This window comes from Astatotilapia calliptera, chromosome 5, assembly GCF_964374335.1.
Source record: "Astatotilapia calliptera chromosome 5, fAstCal68.1, whole genome shotgun sequence".
Classification (NCBI taxonomy): Eukaryota; Metazoa; Chordata; class Actinopteri; order Cichliformes; family Cichlidae; genus Astatotilapia; species Astatotilapia calliptera.
The window spans coordinates 13422110-13436730 of record NC_137426.1 but is presented as its reverse complement, the minus strand read 5'-3'; the positions used below and the strand labels follow the sequence as shown (position 1 = coordinate 13436730).

The 14621-nt window shown below is 38.2% G+C and overlaps 1 protein-coding gene across 1 annotated transcript in view; it reads left to right on the top strand.

Annotated features, from left to right (window-relative positions):
* Positions 1-14621, top strand: part of LOC113022178 (protein-glutamine gamma-glutamyltransferase E-like) — a 28266-nt gene that overhangs the window by 11426 nt on the left and 2219 nt on the right. The window contains exons 13-23 of the mRNA XM_026167314.2: positions 4049-4170; positions 5397-5567; positions 6975-7229; positions 7371-7489; positions 8334-8462; positions 8709-8886; positions 9174-9309; positions 11411-11520; positions 11652-11767; positions 11882-12008; positions 13831-13976. Of these exons, the coding sequence (XP_026023099.2) occupies positions 4049-4170; positions 5397-5567; positions 6975-7229; positions 7371-7489; positions 8334-8462; positions 8709-8886; positions 9174-9309; positions 11411-11520; positions 11652-11767; positions 11882-12008; positions 13831-13976 (1609 nt within the window). The remainder of the gene's footprint in view (positions 1-4048; positions 4171-5396; positions 5568-6974; positions 7230-7370; positions 7490-8333; positions 8463-8708; positions 8887-9173; positions 9310-11410; positions 11521-11651; positions 11768-11881; positions 12009-13830; positions 13977-14621) is intronic.

The following is a 14621-nucleotide window of genomic DNA, read 5'->3' as shown; positions in this document are numbered from 1 at the left end:
GTCAAATCTATTTAATCATATATTCAAATCATTGAATTCAAGTCTTCCAATCACTTCCATGGCCACAGATATAAAAATTAACATGCCACCAATGGACTCAGTGTTCTCTGGAGTGACAAATCCTGTTTCTCTATTTTGCAATCCAATGGATGAGTCTGGGTTTGGCAGTTGTCAGGAGATGGGTACTTGTCTGACTGCTTTGTGCCAAGTGTAAAGTGTGGTAGAGCAGGGAGTTAGGATCGCCCTCTTAGTTCCGGTCAAAATGAACTTATAATTCTTCAGCATACCAAGACATTTTGGACGATATCGTGCAACAATTTCATTTCATATCAAATTCCTTGTGGTTATGAAATGACCTGCCACAGTTTGGATGGTCCCTTCCTTTTCCAGCACGGCTGGACACCAGTGCACACAGTAAGGTCCTTAAAGACATGGATGAGCAAGTTTGGCTTGTATTAGTCCTGACATCAACCCAATACTACAGTTTTGGATTAGAGTAGAACTTGTGAGGCAGGCATTCTGGTCCAACATCAGTGTCTGACCTCACAAATGTGCTTCTGGAAGAATGGTCAAAAATTCCCAGCACAACACAAAGTTGCCATATTTTATCAAAGTTATATTATTTACATTCCAGGTCTCCAAAAACCCAGTTTCAAAACACATGAAAAGCTGAAAGGTATGTTTTGTTGAGTTAATTAATTATTGTTAAAAGTAACATTCATCAGTGATATAGTGGTGATTAAAATGTGTTCAGAATTCGCAAATTCATCTCATAAGTCGTTGCACACTAATCACAATTAGCTGCCTGAATAACTCTCGTGTGGCTCTCCTGTTTGGCTTCTCTTGTCCTTGTCTAGTCTTGTCTAACTCTCAGAAACTCTCTCCGTCTTGTTCTCTAAATCACGAAATTATGGATTTGATCAATTGGTCTCTTAACGCAATTGACATTTGTTGCTGGATACACGATGGACAACTGGGAGAAGTAGCAGGTTATGTGTCTGGCAACACTCTCAATGGAGGACGTTGAAGACATCTAGCTATTGGGAACCATGATTATCATGATGTTGATTGGAGCTGGCACGGCCCTGGCTTAACTGAGGTGTGATTATGGACATGACTGCAATTTGTGGATTACAGTTTGTGATTTTTAAAACCTGTGTGCTTACTTAAAAATGTACAGACTACTTGTAACATCATTTAAACAGAGTAAACGCCTGCAAACATCACACAGTGAGCATGAAGTTGGATTAGCAACACTGCCTCATCAATCCATGAGGCAGCGATGATTTTGAACCAGTGTTACCAGATCTTTGAAGCTGATTCAATTCCAAGACATAGTTAGGTTACATATCAACTTGTACTTCCTTGTTCTGAACTGAGAAGAACTGGCCTTTCCTTCCCCTCATCAAGAATTCATTTGCTAAGAAAAAGTCTCTCAGTCTTTCAACATATTCAGTCCAGTTGATGTCTCCCTCAGCGAAATATGTGAGCGAGTTCGATCGTATCCACAGTGCTAACTAACTGTAAACTGCTACTTCAAGCCCAAGCTCACAACAAACTGCTTTTTTTCTTTTGTTTTTTATTCTCGTCGTCAAAAAGGTGTTATCTCAGGATAATGATAAATGGAAAGTTATGCACCTTTGTAGAACTTTTAATGATTTTTTTTCTTGTTGCTTCTACAGGAAGCCACATCACTTACAGCTGCGTGCTCTGCCAAGCCCAAAGGTTCCAGGATGCAGCACCCACAAACACAGTCACTCTCTTTATATTGGTAAATAGTCTTCCCAAAGCTTCCTGGTTCCTACTCTGGTGAAGTTAATCACTTTTAAACTTGATCAAACTCCACCTTTTGCAAAGATTGTCATCTAAATCCATCTATTGTTTTGAGTAATCCTGCTAACAAAAAAACCAAACCCATTGTATGAACTCACTACCAAAAGTATAATTATGGACCAGACTGCATTTTATGGATTACAGTTTGTGATTTTTAAAACCTGTGTGCTTACATACTGATTGTAACGTCGAAAAACGCCTGGATCTCCTCCGTGTCTGCTTCATACTCTGGGGGGCAGGGCTACGGCTCCCCACTCCCTCCAGCCGATCGTTACATAGAGAAACCTTCTGAATACAAGCGCGCTCACACACATTGTGTGCTGTCGGTCTTACGTGCTGCACAATAAAATTCAATATTTAGTATTTACTGTTACTTACACTTATCTAGGTTATTGCTGTGGTGTTGTGTATATTGTGCTACTTTCTTTTTGCTTTTCATTTAAATCCAGCTGATTTTTTTTTTGTGTCTTCTCTCCCTTTCTTTCTTTCTCCCTTTCCTATCCCTCTGTCATGTCTGTCCTGTCTGCAATAGCTTAAAATAAAGTAAATCAATAAATAAATAATGATAACAAAGGTAAATCAAATGGACTAACACGGCAAGCTCTTTGCTGTAATTCAAATTAAATTTTAAATAAGAGGCCCAAAGAGATGTTAGTGCAAGTGATGGAGGTGATCAGACTGAAAAACACAAATAAATCTAACAAAGAGACAGCAGAAACTTTAGAATTGCCCAAATCAGTTGTTAAAACAAGTTAATGGTATTTACTACCTCAGCAACACCAAAAGGCTTGAAAGACCACGTAAGACAACTAGAGTGCATGCTGAATTATTTCCATGGTTAAGAAAAACATCTAACCAAGTCAAGAACACCCTTGAGGAAGCCTGTGTATCATAGTGAAAGCCTAAAAGTAAGAGAGACAATATATAGATAGTTGAATATATAGATAGTTATCCATATAGATAGATGTAGACTATTATTTTTTAATCCCAAATTTAGAGTCCTGCACAATATATTTTTAATTCCTAATCCTGCCCTCTTCTGGAAAGAGATCTCAGATGTCATTCCTGGAAACTGCTGGACCACTGTTGCCTTCACCCTCCATATTTTCTCAAGCACCTCTCTCAGCTTTTCATGTTCCTTTTTCCTGATGTTGCTATTACTTGGTATAGCTACATCTGTCCCTATGGCCATCTTCCTGTGCCTGTCCACAACTACTATTTCTCATTGGTTAGCCATTACCAGTTTGTTCATCTGAATCTGGAAGACCCACAAGATCTTAGCTTGGACATTCTCAACCCACCCTAGTATGCCATTTTGACCTTGGGACTTCCAGTCTATACTTGGCACAGATGTTCCATTGTACTGTGCCGGCTACTTGGTTATGGCATTCCATGAATGCCATACTTGATAGCATCTTCCACCCTTCTTCTATCTGGTATATGCAATCTATCCATCCATAATGGTTCTTCTTCTCGCTCATCTTCTTTCTTGGGTTTCTGCTGCCTGATGTATTCACTAAGCACGTGATCAGTTCTTTCTGACGTACTTATGGATGTTTGTTGTCTCATTCTTGATAGGGATTCTGGCACTCACTATTCCCGGCCTCCTTCCTTCTGCTTAACATACAGTCACAAGATGCTTGACTTGGGATGAAACCCTCCATACATAATTAGTGCAATGTATTATACTAAATTACCTGTGAATTATCAGCAAGTATTTATTTTAAACTGATGCATATTGTACTTAGAGTAAATAAAGCAGCATGTAAAGTTCTAATCCAGGTTTGTGCTCATTGTGTGATGCTTGGATGCGTTGCAGGTTAAATCACATTAGCAGTCACAAACTGGAATCCACAAATTACCGTCAGATCCATAATGACACCTCTGACAGTGAGGTCATGCAATGGGTTCAGTTTTGATTGCTAAATGGAATTTGATTTATTTATTTTTTGCCAGGGGTGCGGTTTGATCTTGCTTAAAAGTTATTAATTTCTGGAGTCGATCCAGGTTTTGGTAAGATTCTTTACCCTGTGTGTGTGTGTGTGTGTGTGTGTGTGTGTGTGTGTGTGTGTGTGTGTGTGTGTGTGTGTGTGTGTGTGTGCGCGTGTGTGTGCATGCGTGCGCACGCGCAAGCAGCTTTTGAACAACCAGGAAATGGCTAGTCTAGCTGGTTAATCTAGTTTGTGAAATGGGGATGGGTGTAGGAGTTGGTTTAAAATCCACCATGGTTCAGCGTATCCTGTCAGTGTGCTGGTCAGCGCCTTCCAGAGAGCTTCTCGCTGTACTTAAACTGCTGCAGAAAGTCTAGAAAGATGTCATCGGAGACCAGACGGTCAAGTAAGTACAGCAACTTTTGAATGTACATTAACTGAATTTTACCATCATTTACAATATATCGTACCTTATATATATTGTATGCATGAAGAATGTATTGTTATTTACATTTTCTTTTTAACACAAGATGTATTATTTACATAATAAAATGTATTTACATAATATTATATCACATGGTTTGTTAGAAGCAAAAGCAAAATAAAAAAGAGATTTTTAGAAAAGGTTGCATCTGTGTCAGTTTTTATCTGGTAAATTAAATACAATATCATAAAATGCTTATAGATGATATGACTTCAGTCACCTTTGCAGTTTCTTTAAAAAAGCTTCTGGGGAATAAAAATGCATTGGATTAAAGCAAGTGAAGATTTTTTTGTGATATGCTCAACTTTATCACAATAAAAAACAAAACCCAGACAAAGCTAACGGCGTGCCTGTGGTCATTATCTCACAACCGTGAAAATCCAAAATATGTTCTGTAAAACAAAATTAGGTCCAGGTTCAAGTCAGTTTAAATACCAGTATGCCAGATTGATTTTTATACAGCATGCCTCATTCACACACATTACACAAGCACTTTTTTATGCCTCAGTACTTTCTGTCTAATATTTATACTCTGACGGAGACATCAGAGAACAACTAGGGGTTTAATCTTGTCCAATGTTCTTTGGCAGGCAGACTGAAGCAGCCAGGGATTGAATCACTAACTCTCCGATTAGATGACCTGCTTTACCTTCTGAGCTCCATTAAATTATTGTGCTTACATTTATCCATTTCTTGAGCAGACATCTATAAATAACCTTAGAATGAAACATCTGGCTTTTCTTATCTCAAGACCAAACTTACTTCTTAAATGCTGAAATGTGTTGCTGTTTCTGTTCAGTCATCCTAATTGTCCAATTCTTGCATCAACATCATAACTAAAAAGTAGGACATGTTGGAGGAAAGGGGTTTTCAGATTTGAACTCAGCAAGTAAACTTTGTCAAAGTAAAGGTGCAATTCTTGACAGTTTGAAAAGATGGAGTAAACATATCACCACTGTGGGCTTTAGTCCTTAAGTGTGGAATAGTTAATTTGACATTTAAGGCAAACATATGGAGAGAAAAGGGAAAGGAAAACACACACAGACACACACAAAAGACATTAACAGGATGAAGGTTCCAGTATCCTGGAAAACTAGCCACAATTCTTTTGATTTTGTCTGTTTCAGTTATATTTTTATTTTTTCCAGTTTTTAAAGGAGTCGGTCTCAACTATGAGATCAACAACACTGAACACCACACCAAAAAACTCTCAAAGGATCAGCTGATTGTGAGGAGAGGTCAGCCGTTCACTGTGAAAGTTGAACTGACGCAACCTTTCAACCCTGACCTTTACCCGCTCACCATCACTGCAGAAACAGGTTGGTCTGTAGTTATACAATGAAGATGTTTTTTAAATTGCATATAACTTTCTTTTAATAGATTTTGTTTATTGAAGTAATAAAAGAACTGTTTGAAAATTGATTTCCATGTATCAACAGTGTTTTATGAGGGTTTTTTTTCTTGTTTCTGTTTTCTCTATTTTCTTCTTTTTCTCTGTTTTATCAGCAATATTAATGTTTCGGAATTCTTAATATGGATGTCTATCAAGACCTTTGTGAAACCCATTAAAAATGAAAGATACATGCGTGTTAGTGTAGTTTAAAAAGAGCTCTTAAACACAGGAGCCAGATATTTCAAACAGAGAGCAGGTTTTATATTTATTAATAGAAAGAGAGATTAAGAGAAATTATGTCAGGTGACAGCAATGAGGGTGGAGCAGACAATTGAAAGGGTGAGGAGAAAGCTAGACATAACACAAAGGGGAAAGGCTCTGTTGTAAATAAACTAAGCTTTACTTCTTAAAGGCTTTCACCTACTAGCACAGTTGGATGTGACCAGAGTTTTTCTTTTGCTTTCAGTCATTGGTTGCAATGTCTTTGTTGGCATGAAATTAAAAAGGGAGGCAGTGACTGGCATGATTGAAATGTGCATGGAAGTACAGTACATAATGCAAATTCTAACAAGTTTGAAAGTTAATATTTACCCCAGCTGTCATAGAGTGAGAGGTGCAAGTCTATAATGAGACACATTTACTTGTTCTGTGTTGTACATGTATATGTGGTCAATATCTTAGTAAACATGGCTAAACTTTCAAATGGTAACCTATAATGCTCATTTATAGCTCCATAGATTTATTCTTGGACTGTGCTCAACTTTGAACCCATTTCCCCTTTTAATGCATAATTTAAAAAAATAGTAATGATGCATCTTTAAGGTACTGATTTATGTTTATTAAATTCTTTTTTTGGACATGGAAGGTCCTGTCAGGGACCATAGACGGTAAGTTAAAGATGGATCCAGTTGGTGTGACAGTTTCCACCAGTTTATAGACAGTGGTGTTTTAAAGCCTTGACCTGACTGACATGTCAAGGAAAAGGACTGAGAAACACGACACACACCTGCACTAGTGACTTGTCACTCATAGAGCATTGTTTCTGATGATAATGAAGAACAACGTTGTAACAGGAACATGATGTTGCATTCAGTAAAATTTGAAAATAGGGACTGCGACCATAAACCATTAAAGTGCTTACTTACTGCTGTTTTCTCATAGTCTTCTTTGCAACTGCACTTTTTTAAACAGTCACCACCTGCTGGTCATTAGAATTAATGCGGGTTTAAGAAGGATAGTTTTCATAATGTCCATCTTTGGTGGTTAAAACGGTTTGATTGTATTGTATTGTTTATCTCTAGTTACCTATTACCTCTGTGAATCCTCTCAACAGGAAAACATCCATCCGAGAACCTGGGGACAAAGTCACGCTTTGGTATTCCAGACAAAATCAGCCGTTCGCCGTCAGCGAAGGCGGTATGGAAGGTGGAGCTTGAGAAGAGATCTTACCCACTAACGGGTTCCTTGAATTTGACCATTACCCCTCCAGCTGACGCTCCAATCGGAAAGTACAACTTAACTGCCAGATATAGGAACGAGGAAACCTTGTTGGCAACTCTGGTAGTGCTCTTCAATCCCTGGTGCCCTGGTAGGTTTGTTATCTTTCTGTCTGCTGCCAGTTTGCCTAACTGTCCATCAACACTGTTCATCTGTTGCTGTTGTTTTCCTTAAAAACACTATCCATTGATCTTTATGTCTTAAGTATTTATCCCTGTCCTTTTTACTGTAGATGATTCAGTGTCTCTCTCTGATGAGGCACAGAGACAGGAGTATGTGTTGAATGAACATGGTATAATCTATAGTGGAAGTGAGAACTACATCAGATCTGTTCCCTGGGACTTTGGGCAGGTATACACCACACACGCGCGCGCGCACACACACACACACACACACACACACATACATATGTCGGGTGTTGTCTCATTGACATAATGCTTTCCCTAGCCGCTTACCCTAATCCTAACCATCAAAAATGAATGCCTAACCCTAACCCTTCCCCTAAACCTAACCATAACCCAATTGTAACCCTGACACTAAAACCACATTTTGAGTCTGAAAAATGCCTTCAAACTCATGGGGACTTGGGTTTTGGTTGGGCCCCACAAGTATGGTACATTTTAGATTTTGGTCTACACCAAGATAGGAAAAACCAGTACACACATACAAACACACTTTGTGTAGGTTTATTAGATTTTTGACACTGAGTTTAATAAATAGACACCAAATAGCACCATATTAAAAAGGCACAATCTTATCTTTCAAAATGGTAGCTACTGAATAATGCTAAAATTTTATTGCTACTGCATATTTTATTTTAAGGGTTTAAACACCATTGTCTTCACACCACTATAATATTTTATCTTCTATAAAGCAAAATAAAACTGGTTAATTTAAAGGGGTGTATACAGTATCTAGAATAATTTAAGATTCTTGATAAATGTTTAACACAAGAGAAAGAAGATGTAACCACCATCAACCTTTGCATAAGCAAAAATATATTTATGTTTGCTAATTGCTTGCAGGTAAATTTTAAGAATGTACTCACACAGAATGACTCAGTGAGTCACATAGATACAATCTGACACTACTGTAGATAATTTTTGACGATAAGTATGAATAGACTTGCTCTGCTATGAAGTATGAATGACTTACACCACTGTAGTTTAAGATAAGCTGCTCTCTTCCTGCCCAGTTTGAAGAAGACATGGTGAAGATTTGTCTGAAGATCTTGGATGTCAACCCCAAACACCTGGCAAATGCAGCCAATGATGTTTCTGCTCGCTGTAACCCCATCTACGTCAGTCGTGTGGTCAGCGCCATGGTAGGATATTTATGAATATACATCTGTTCTGTACAGATGTATTTTATTTGCAAAGAACATTTCTGCAAAAGGGTGATTTAAAGGATTATACTTTAAATATAAAAGGAATCAAGGTAACATGTAGGAAGGAATGGTTTATGGCATTTTGTTAATCAATGTTTTATAACCATTTTGAGGGAAACCATAGCTCACTTGTATAAATCACAATATAAGAAGGAGAACTTTGTTTTCCTTTTTTGCTTCCAGATCAACAGTAATGATGACTATGGCGTCGTGGAGGGACGGTGGTCAGGTCCATACTCGGGTGGGAATGAACCCACTCACTGGTCTGGCAGCTATCCCATCCTCAAGCACTGGTATGACATGAACTGCCAATCAGTCAAATATGGACAGTGCTGGGTATTTGCTGGCGTGATGTGTTCAGGTACTTACTAACTCTGCAAGTCCTTACTCACAGTACAACCGCCAATTTTCTAGACCAAAGTACTAATGTAGGATAATACTAGATGTTCTCTGGAAGTTCATAATATTACTGATATGCAGGGGTCTCATCTGTCTTTTCCTTACTTACAACTTTCTATCACTGGGCCAGCTAGTGGCATAGCATTAAGAATAATGATATTTAACAATAAAATCTAATGTACAATTTGACAAATGCTTCATTCACTTCTTTTCTTTTTTTGGCTGTTTTCTTTGTTTTTTGGGATCCAGTAATGCGTCTGTTGGGCATCCCATGCCGTGTGATCACCAACTTCCAGTCAGCTCATGACAATAACAAGAATCTCACCATTGATGTGTACCATGCTGACTATGGAGTGAGAGAGAAAGAGACCAAGGACAGTGTCTGGTAAGACATCTATCTATCTATCTATCTATCTATCTATCTATCTATCTATCTATCTATCTATCTCTATATATTAGGGGTGCAACATACACAAAATTCACGGTTCGGTTCGATACTTTGGTGTCACGGTTTGATATTTTTTCGATACAAAAAAATGTTCATGCCTTTTTAATTTGTCATTTATTAAAATTATAAATATATATTTTAACTCAAAAGTACAGTTTTTAAATTTAATGTTGCTGAAACAACAAAGTAATAAAATAATAAATCTATCTGATCGAGAAATTACTGGAGAGTTTATTACAGAGAAATGACTCTTTCCAAAATAAAAGCTATACTATACGCTTCTTCTGGGGTATATTCTCAGCAGCATATGAAACATATCAGGTCCCCATAAGGAGAATCACGTGCTAAAGGCTGTCTAAATGACTCAGGTAAAGTTTATAGCATGCGTGCTTGTTGTTTTTGTCTGCTTCCACTTGTCTTTGCACTAGGATGATGTCGGTGTAAATGTGCAGTCATATTTGTTGTGTTCCCACTAGTGCTGTCAGCGTTGATCTGAAATGATGTTAACGCCACAACACAGCAAATCTCCGTTAACGAGCTACCACGGATCGCCCCGTGCTTCAGCTGGACGGCGTCAACATGTTAACGAGCTAACTGCGCTAACGCAGTAGTTCCCACCAATGTAATTGAGCATTGCGTGGCACATCCGACATACTGTTTTACTTTTGTCCATGACGCGCTTACCTTCAGGGTCATACTTCACATGAAGACCAAAATAGTTCCAAAGGCCAGATCTGAATGAGGATGGGGGAGGTTCAATTTGCCATGTTGCAAGGAGAGCTTAGCTTCTGTCTTGCTAGCTTACCTGCGCCTCAGTGGATCTGCGCTCGACAGTGCAGCCTAGACAGAGTAGTCAAACGCAGATCCACTGAGCTCTCAACACAGACAGCATCGTCAGAAGAAAAGTTGATAAAATTAATTTAAAATTTAGTATTGTTCGATACATATGCGTACTGAACCGAAAGCACTGTATTGAACGGTTCAATATCGATATGAGTATCGTTGCACCCCTAATATATATATAGATATATAGATTTTTTTTTTTTTTTTCCCCACTCACCCTGCATGTGAGATTTGTTTGTCCTTTACCTCGGGTCCTCAGCCAGAGGCCTGGCAGTTTGAGGGACCTATGAAGTCTGTGAGTCTTGGCTGGGGAGGGTCTGGCTTTTCATTTAATTTGTACTTTGCACTGCTGATTTACTTGTGGTTCCTGGAATATTTAAAAGTAGAATGGGAGTCCTCAGCTTTCAGGCCCCTGTTCTGTGAAACCAGTTCCTAGTTTGGAACTGGGAGACAGACACCATCTCTATTTTTAAGATTAGACTTAAACCATTTCTTTTTTATTAAGCATGTAGTTAGGGAAGGACCAGGTGGCCCTGAATCCTCTCTTAGTTACGCTGCAGTAGGTCTAGGCTATTGCAGGGGCCTCCCATGATATCTGGAGGATGGCGGGAGGAAGATCGATAGTAACATAAAACTGACTTTTGATTTTTTCCGTTATGGTGGACTAGGCCAAGAGTTAGGCTTTCAAAATGAATTAAAACTCCATCTAAGTCTATGATTAATTTGATTAATAGATTGAAGTAGAAAAGTAGAAGATTGTTGTCACTCTACCTCCTCATCCTGTGTTTCAAGTTTCTGACAGTGGGATGGAGGGGGTGTGGACTCATTTAAGCTAACATGATATAACCTGTTGTAACCAGGTTTCAGTAAGGCAGAACAAATTAATATGTTGTCAGTTATTAAATCATTTAATAAAAAGGACTTATAAGAGAGAGCCCTAATATTTTATAATTCACATTTAACTGTTTTACTCTTTGGTGCAGCTGAAGATGGTATATTATTCTTTCTTTGTAATTGTCCATGTTTAAATTAATTTGTCAAAATCATCAACAACCCCCCAGTTTTTGATCAACCACTTTAATTTCCTTATGCTGTCACTTAGTCCAGCTCTGTTGACTGTTCTGGACTTTCTAAATCCAGTGTTGAGTTTCCACTCACTCCAACATCAGAATGTTGTGTTCTGTATCTGTTTAAGGAACTTCCACGTCTGGTTAGAGTGCTGGATGACCCGAACTGACCTGGCAAAGGATGGAAAATATGACGGGTGGCAAGTTGTGGATCCAACACCACAGGAAAAGAGTGACGGTATGAAATTTCTTGTCTAAACTGTTTCTTCCTTTGTTTTATTACTTTAATTTATTGATAGTAAATATAAGATAAATTTCTAAGTATTGCGTTTGAACACTTTGTCTGAATGAGCTGCTCTACATATGCAGGTGTATACTGCTGCGGTCCAGCCCCAGTCAAAGCCATCTTGGATGGAGAAACTGATCTCAAATATGATGTCCCATTTGTCTTTGCTGAGGTCAATGCGGACTGCATTGACTGGCTGGTTAGTATACATAGCTCGACTCTATGAATACATGAATATCCCATTTAGAAGGAAGTCTTTGGCAGAAATGTTTTATGTCTAGTTTTGTGTTCTAAATAGTTTTTTTGTGTTCAGTGTAAAGCTGATGGCACAATGACGAAAATGCTCTCTGACACCAAGTCAGTCGGACAGAATATCTCCACCAAGACTGTTGGCTCCAACACGAGGCTGGACATCACAGACAAGTACAAGTACAAGGAAGGTGAGTTCAGCTGACAAACTCAAAGATTTGAGCTGACCATTTCGTCCATTGCCATCCTGATATTATGAAACTATACACACGTGGACAAAATTGTTGGTACCCTTCAGTCAATGAAAGAAAAACTCACAATGGTCACAGAAAGAACTTTAATCTGACAAAAGAAGTAATAAATAAAAATTCTATATATCTTAACCAATGAAAGTCAGACATTGCTTTTCAAGTATGCTTCAACTGACTTATTAAAAAAAAAAAATGCATGAAACAGGCCTGGACACAAAAATGATAGTACCCACAGCTTAATATTTTGTTGCACAACCTTTTGAGGCAATCACTGCAATCAAACGATTCCTGTAACTGTCAATGAGACTTCTGCACCTCTCAGCAGGTATTTTGGCCCACTCCTCATGAGCAAACTGCTCCAGTTGTTTCCAGTTTGAACGACGCCTTTTCCAGACTGCATGTTTCAGCTCCTTTCAAAGGTGCTCAATAGGATTGAGGTCAGGGCTCATAGAAGGCCACTTTAAAATAGTCCAATGCTTTCCCCTTAGCCATTTTTGTGTGTTTTTGGTCATTGTCCTGTTGTAAGACCCATGACCTGTGAGCTTTCTGACACTGGCCAGCACATTTCTCTCTAGAATCGAGTAGTCTTGAGATTTCATTGTACCCTGCACAGATTCGAGACACCCTGTGCCAGATGCAGCAAAGCAGTCCCAGAACATAACCGAGCCTCCCCCATGTTTCAAAGTTGGGACAGTGTTCTTTTCTTGATATGCTTCATTTTTCCGTCTGTGAACATAGAGCTGATGTGCCTTGGCAAAAAGTTAAATTTTTGTCTCATCTGTCCACAGGACATTCTCCCAGAAACTTGACATATTCCAGTCTGGCTTTTTTATGATTTGTTTTCAACCATGGTGTCCTCCTTGGTCATCTCCCATGTAGCCTACTTCGGCTCAAACAACAACAGATGGTGCGATCTGACACTGATGTTCTTTGAGAATGAATCTTAGCTTGGATCTTTTTAGAAGTCTTTCTGGGCTTTTGTTACCATGCGAATTATCCGTCTCTTTGATTTGTCATCAATTTTCCTCCTGTGGCCACATCCAGGGAGGTTGGCTACAGTCCCATGGATCTTAAATTGCTGAATGGCATGTACAACTGTAGTCACAGGAATATCTAGCTGCTTGGAGATGGTCTTGTAGCCTTTACCTTTAACATTATTTTCTTTCTAATCTCCTGAGACAACTCTTTCCTTTGCTTCCTCTGGTCCATGTTGAGTGTGGTACACACCATATCACCAAACAACACAGTGACTACCTGGAGTCCTATATATAGGCCCACTGACTGATTACAAGATTGTGGACACCTGTGATGCTGATTAGTGAACACACTTTGGATTAACATACATGTCCCTTTGGTCACATTATTTTCATTCTTTTCTAGGGGTACCATCATTTTTGTCCAGGCCTGTTTCATGCATTTATTTTTTAAATAATTCAGTTGAAGCATGGTTGAAAAGCAATGTCTGACTTTCATTGGTTAAGATTTATGGAATTTTTTATTTATTATTACTTTTGACAGATTAAAGTTATTTCTGTGAATTATTTCATAATTTATGTCACATTTTGTATTATTGGGAATTTCAAAATTCAACTATATAAACCTAATGGAGTAATAGGAATTTGCAAAATATATTGCAGATGAAGATGTAATAAACTTCATCAGTAATGAGAAGGTTCATTTCATTATGGTCTGAACATTTGATATTATTTGATAAAAATTAATTTGTGAATCTTGAACTCAACAACATTTTCAATCCCCACAGGCACTGAGAAGGAGAGAACCGTATTTAAATATGCCCTCTCCAGAAATAAGGAGACAATGGGCAATGAAGGGGCCACAAACAGTACCAATGGAACATCTCCTGGGGGCATCGTTCCACAGCCAAAAATAAACATCCAATTTAAAGAGGTACATCACAGAGTTCCTGTTGTATCTCTTTATTTTTCTATTTAAGTGAATCTTAAATATATTTTAGTACTTACTTGGTGTCTGGATTTTCTAAAAAAATTTATTATTACAAATGTAACAAAAAGTTACCTCTGTTGCCTTTTTAAATTAATTTTAATAATTTAACCAAAACAGTTAATGAATAAAAGCTCATCCAATCCACCAGACCCCATAAAACCATAAAAAGGACTGAAAAAAGCACTGTCAATGTGAAATGTGTTATCTCTTATATGCAGTTCTATACTCAAGTGTCTACAGTATGACCATTTTAGCACACTTGTCCTGCTCTAGCTGAGCAGCCAGTTAGATGAATAACTGGTGGATTGGCTGTTTGCAGGATCATCATCTGACAAGTTTTCTTTTGAAATGTCATCAGGAGGCCCACAAATAGCATTAATGTTAACAACTGTGGTGGTGATTGGGCCAAATGTTTTTGTTGGAACTAAGGATTGCATTCGTCTTTACTGTATGTGCTTTAATGAGAATGAAAACGTTACATTTTAACTATATCTTGTGCATGAAGCACACTGAATACTGTCTAATTACAAATCACTCATAGTTTATAGCCACTGGCTGAAATTAGCAAAGGCTAGCAAAGGCTGTGCT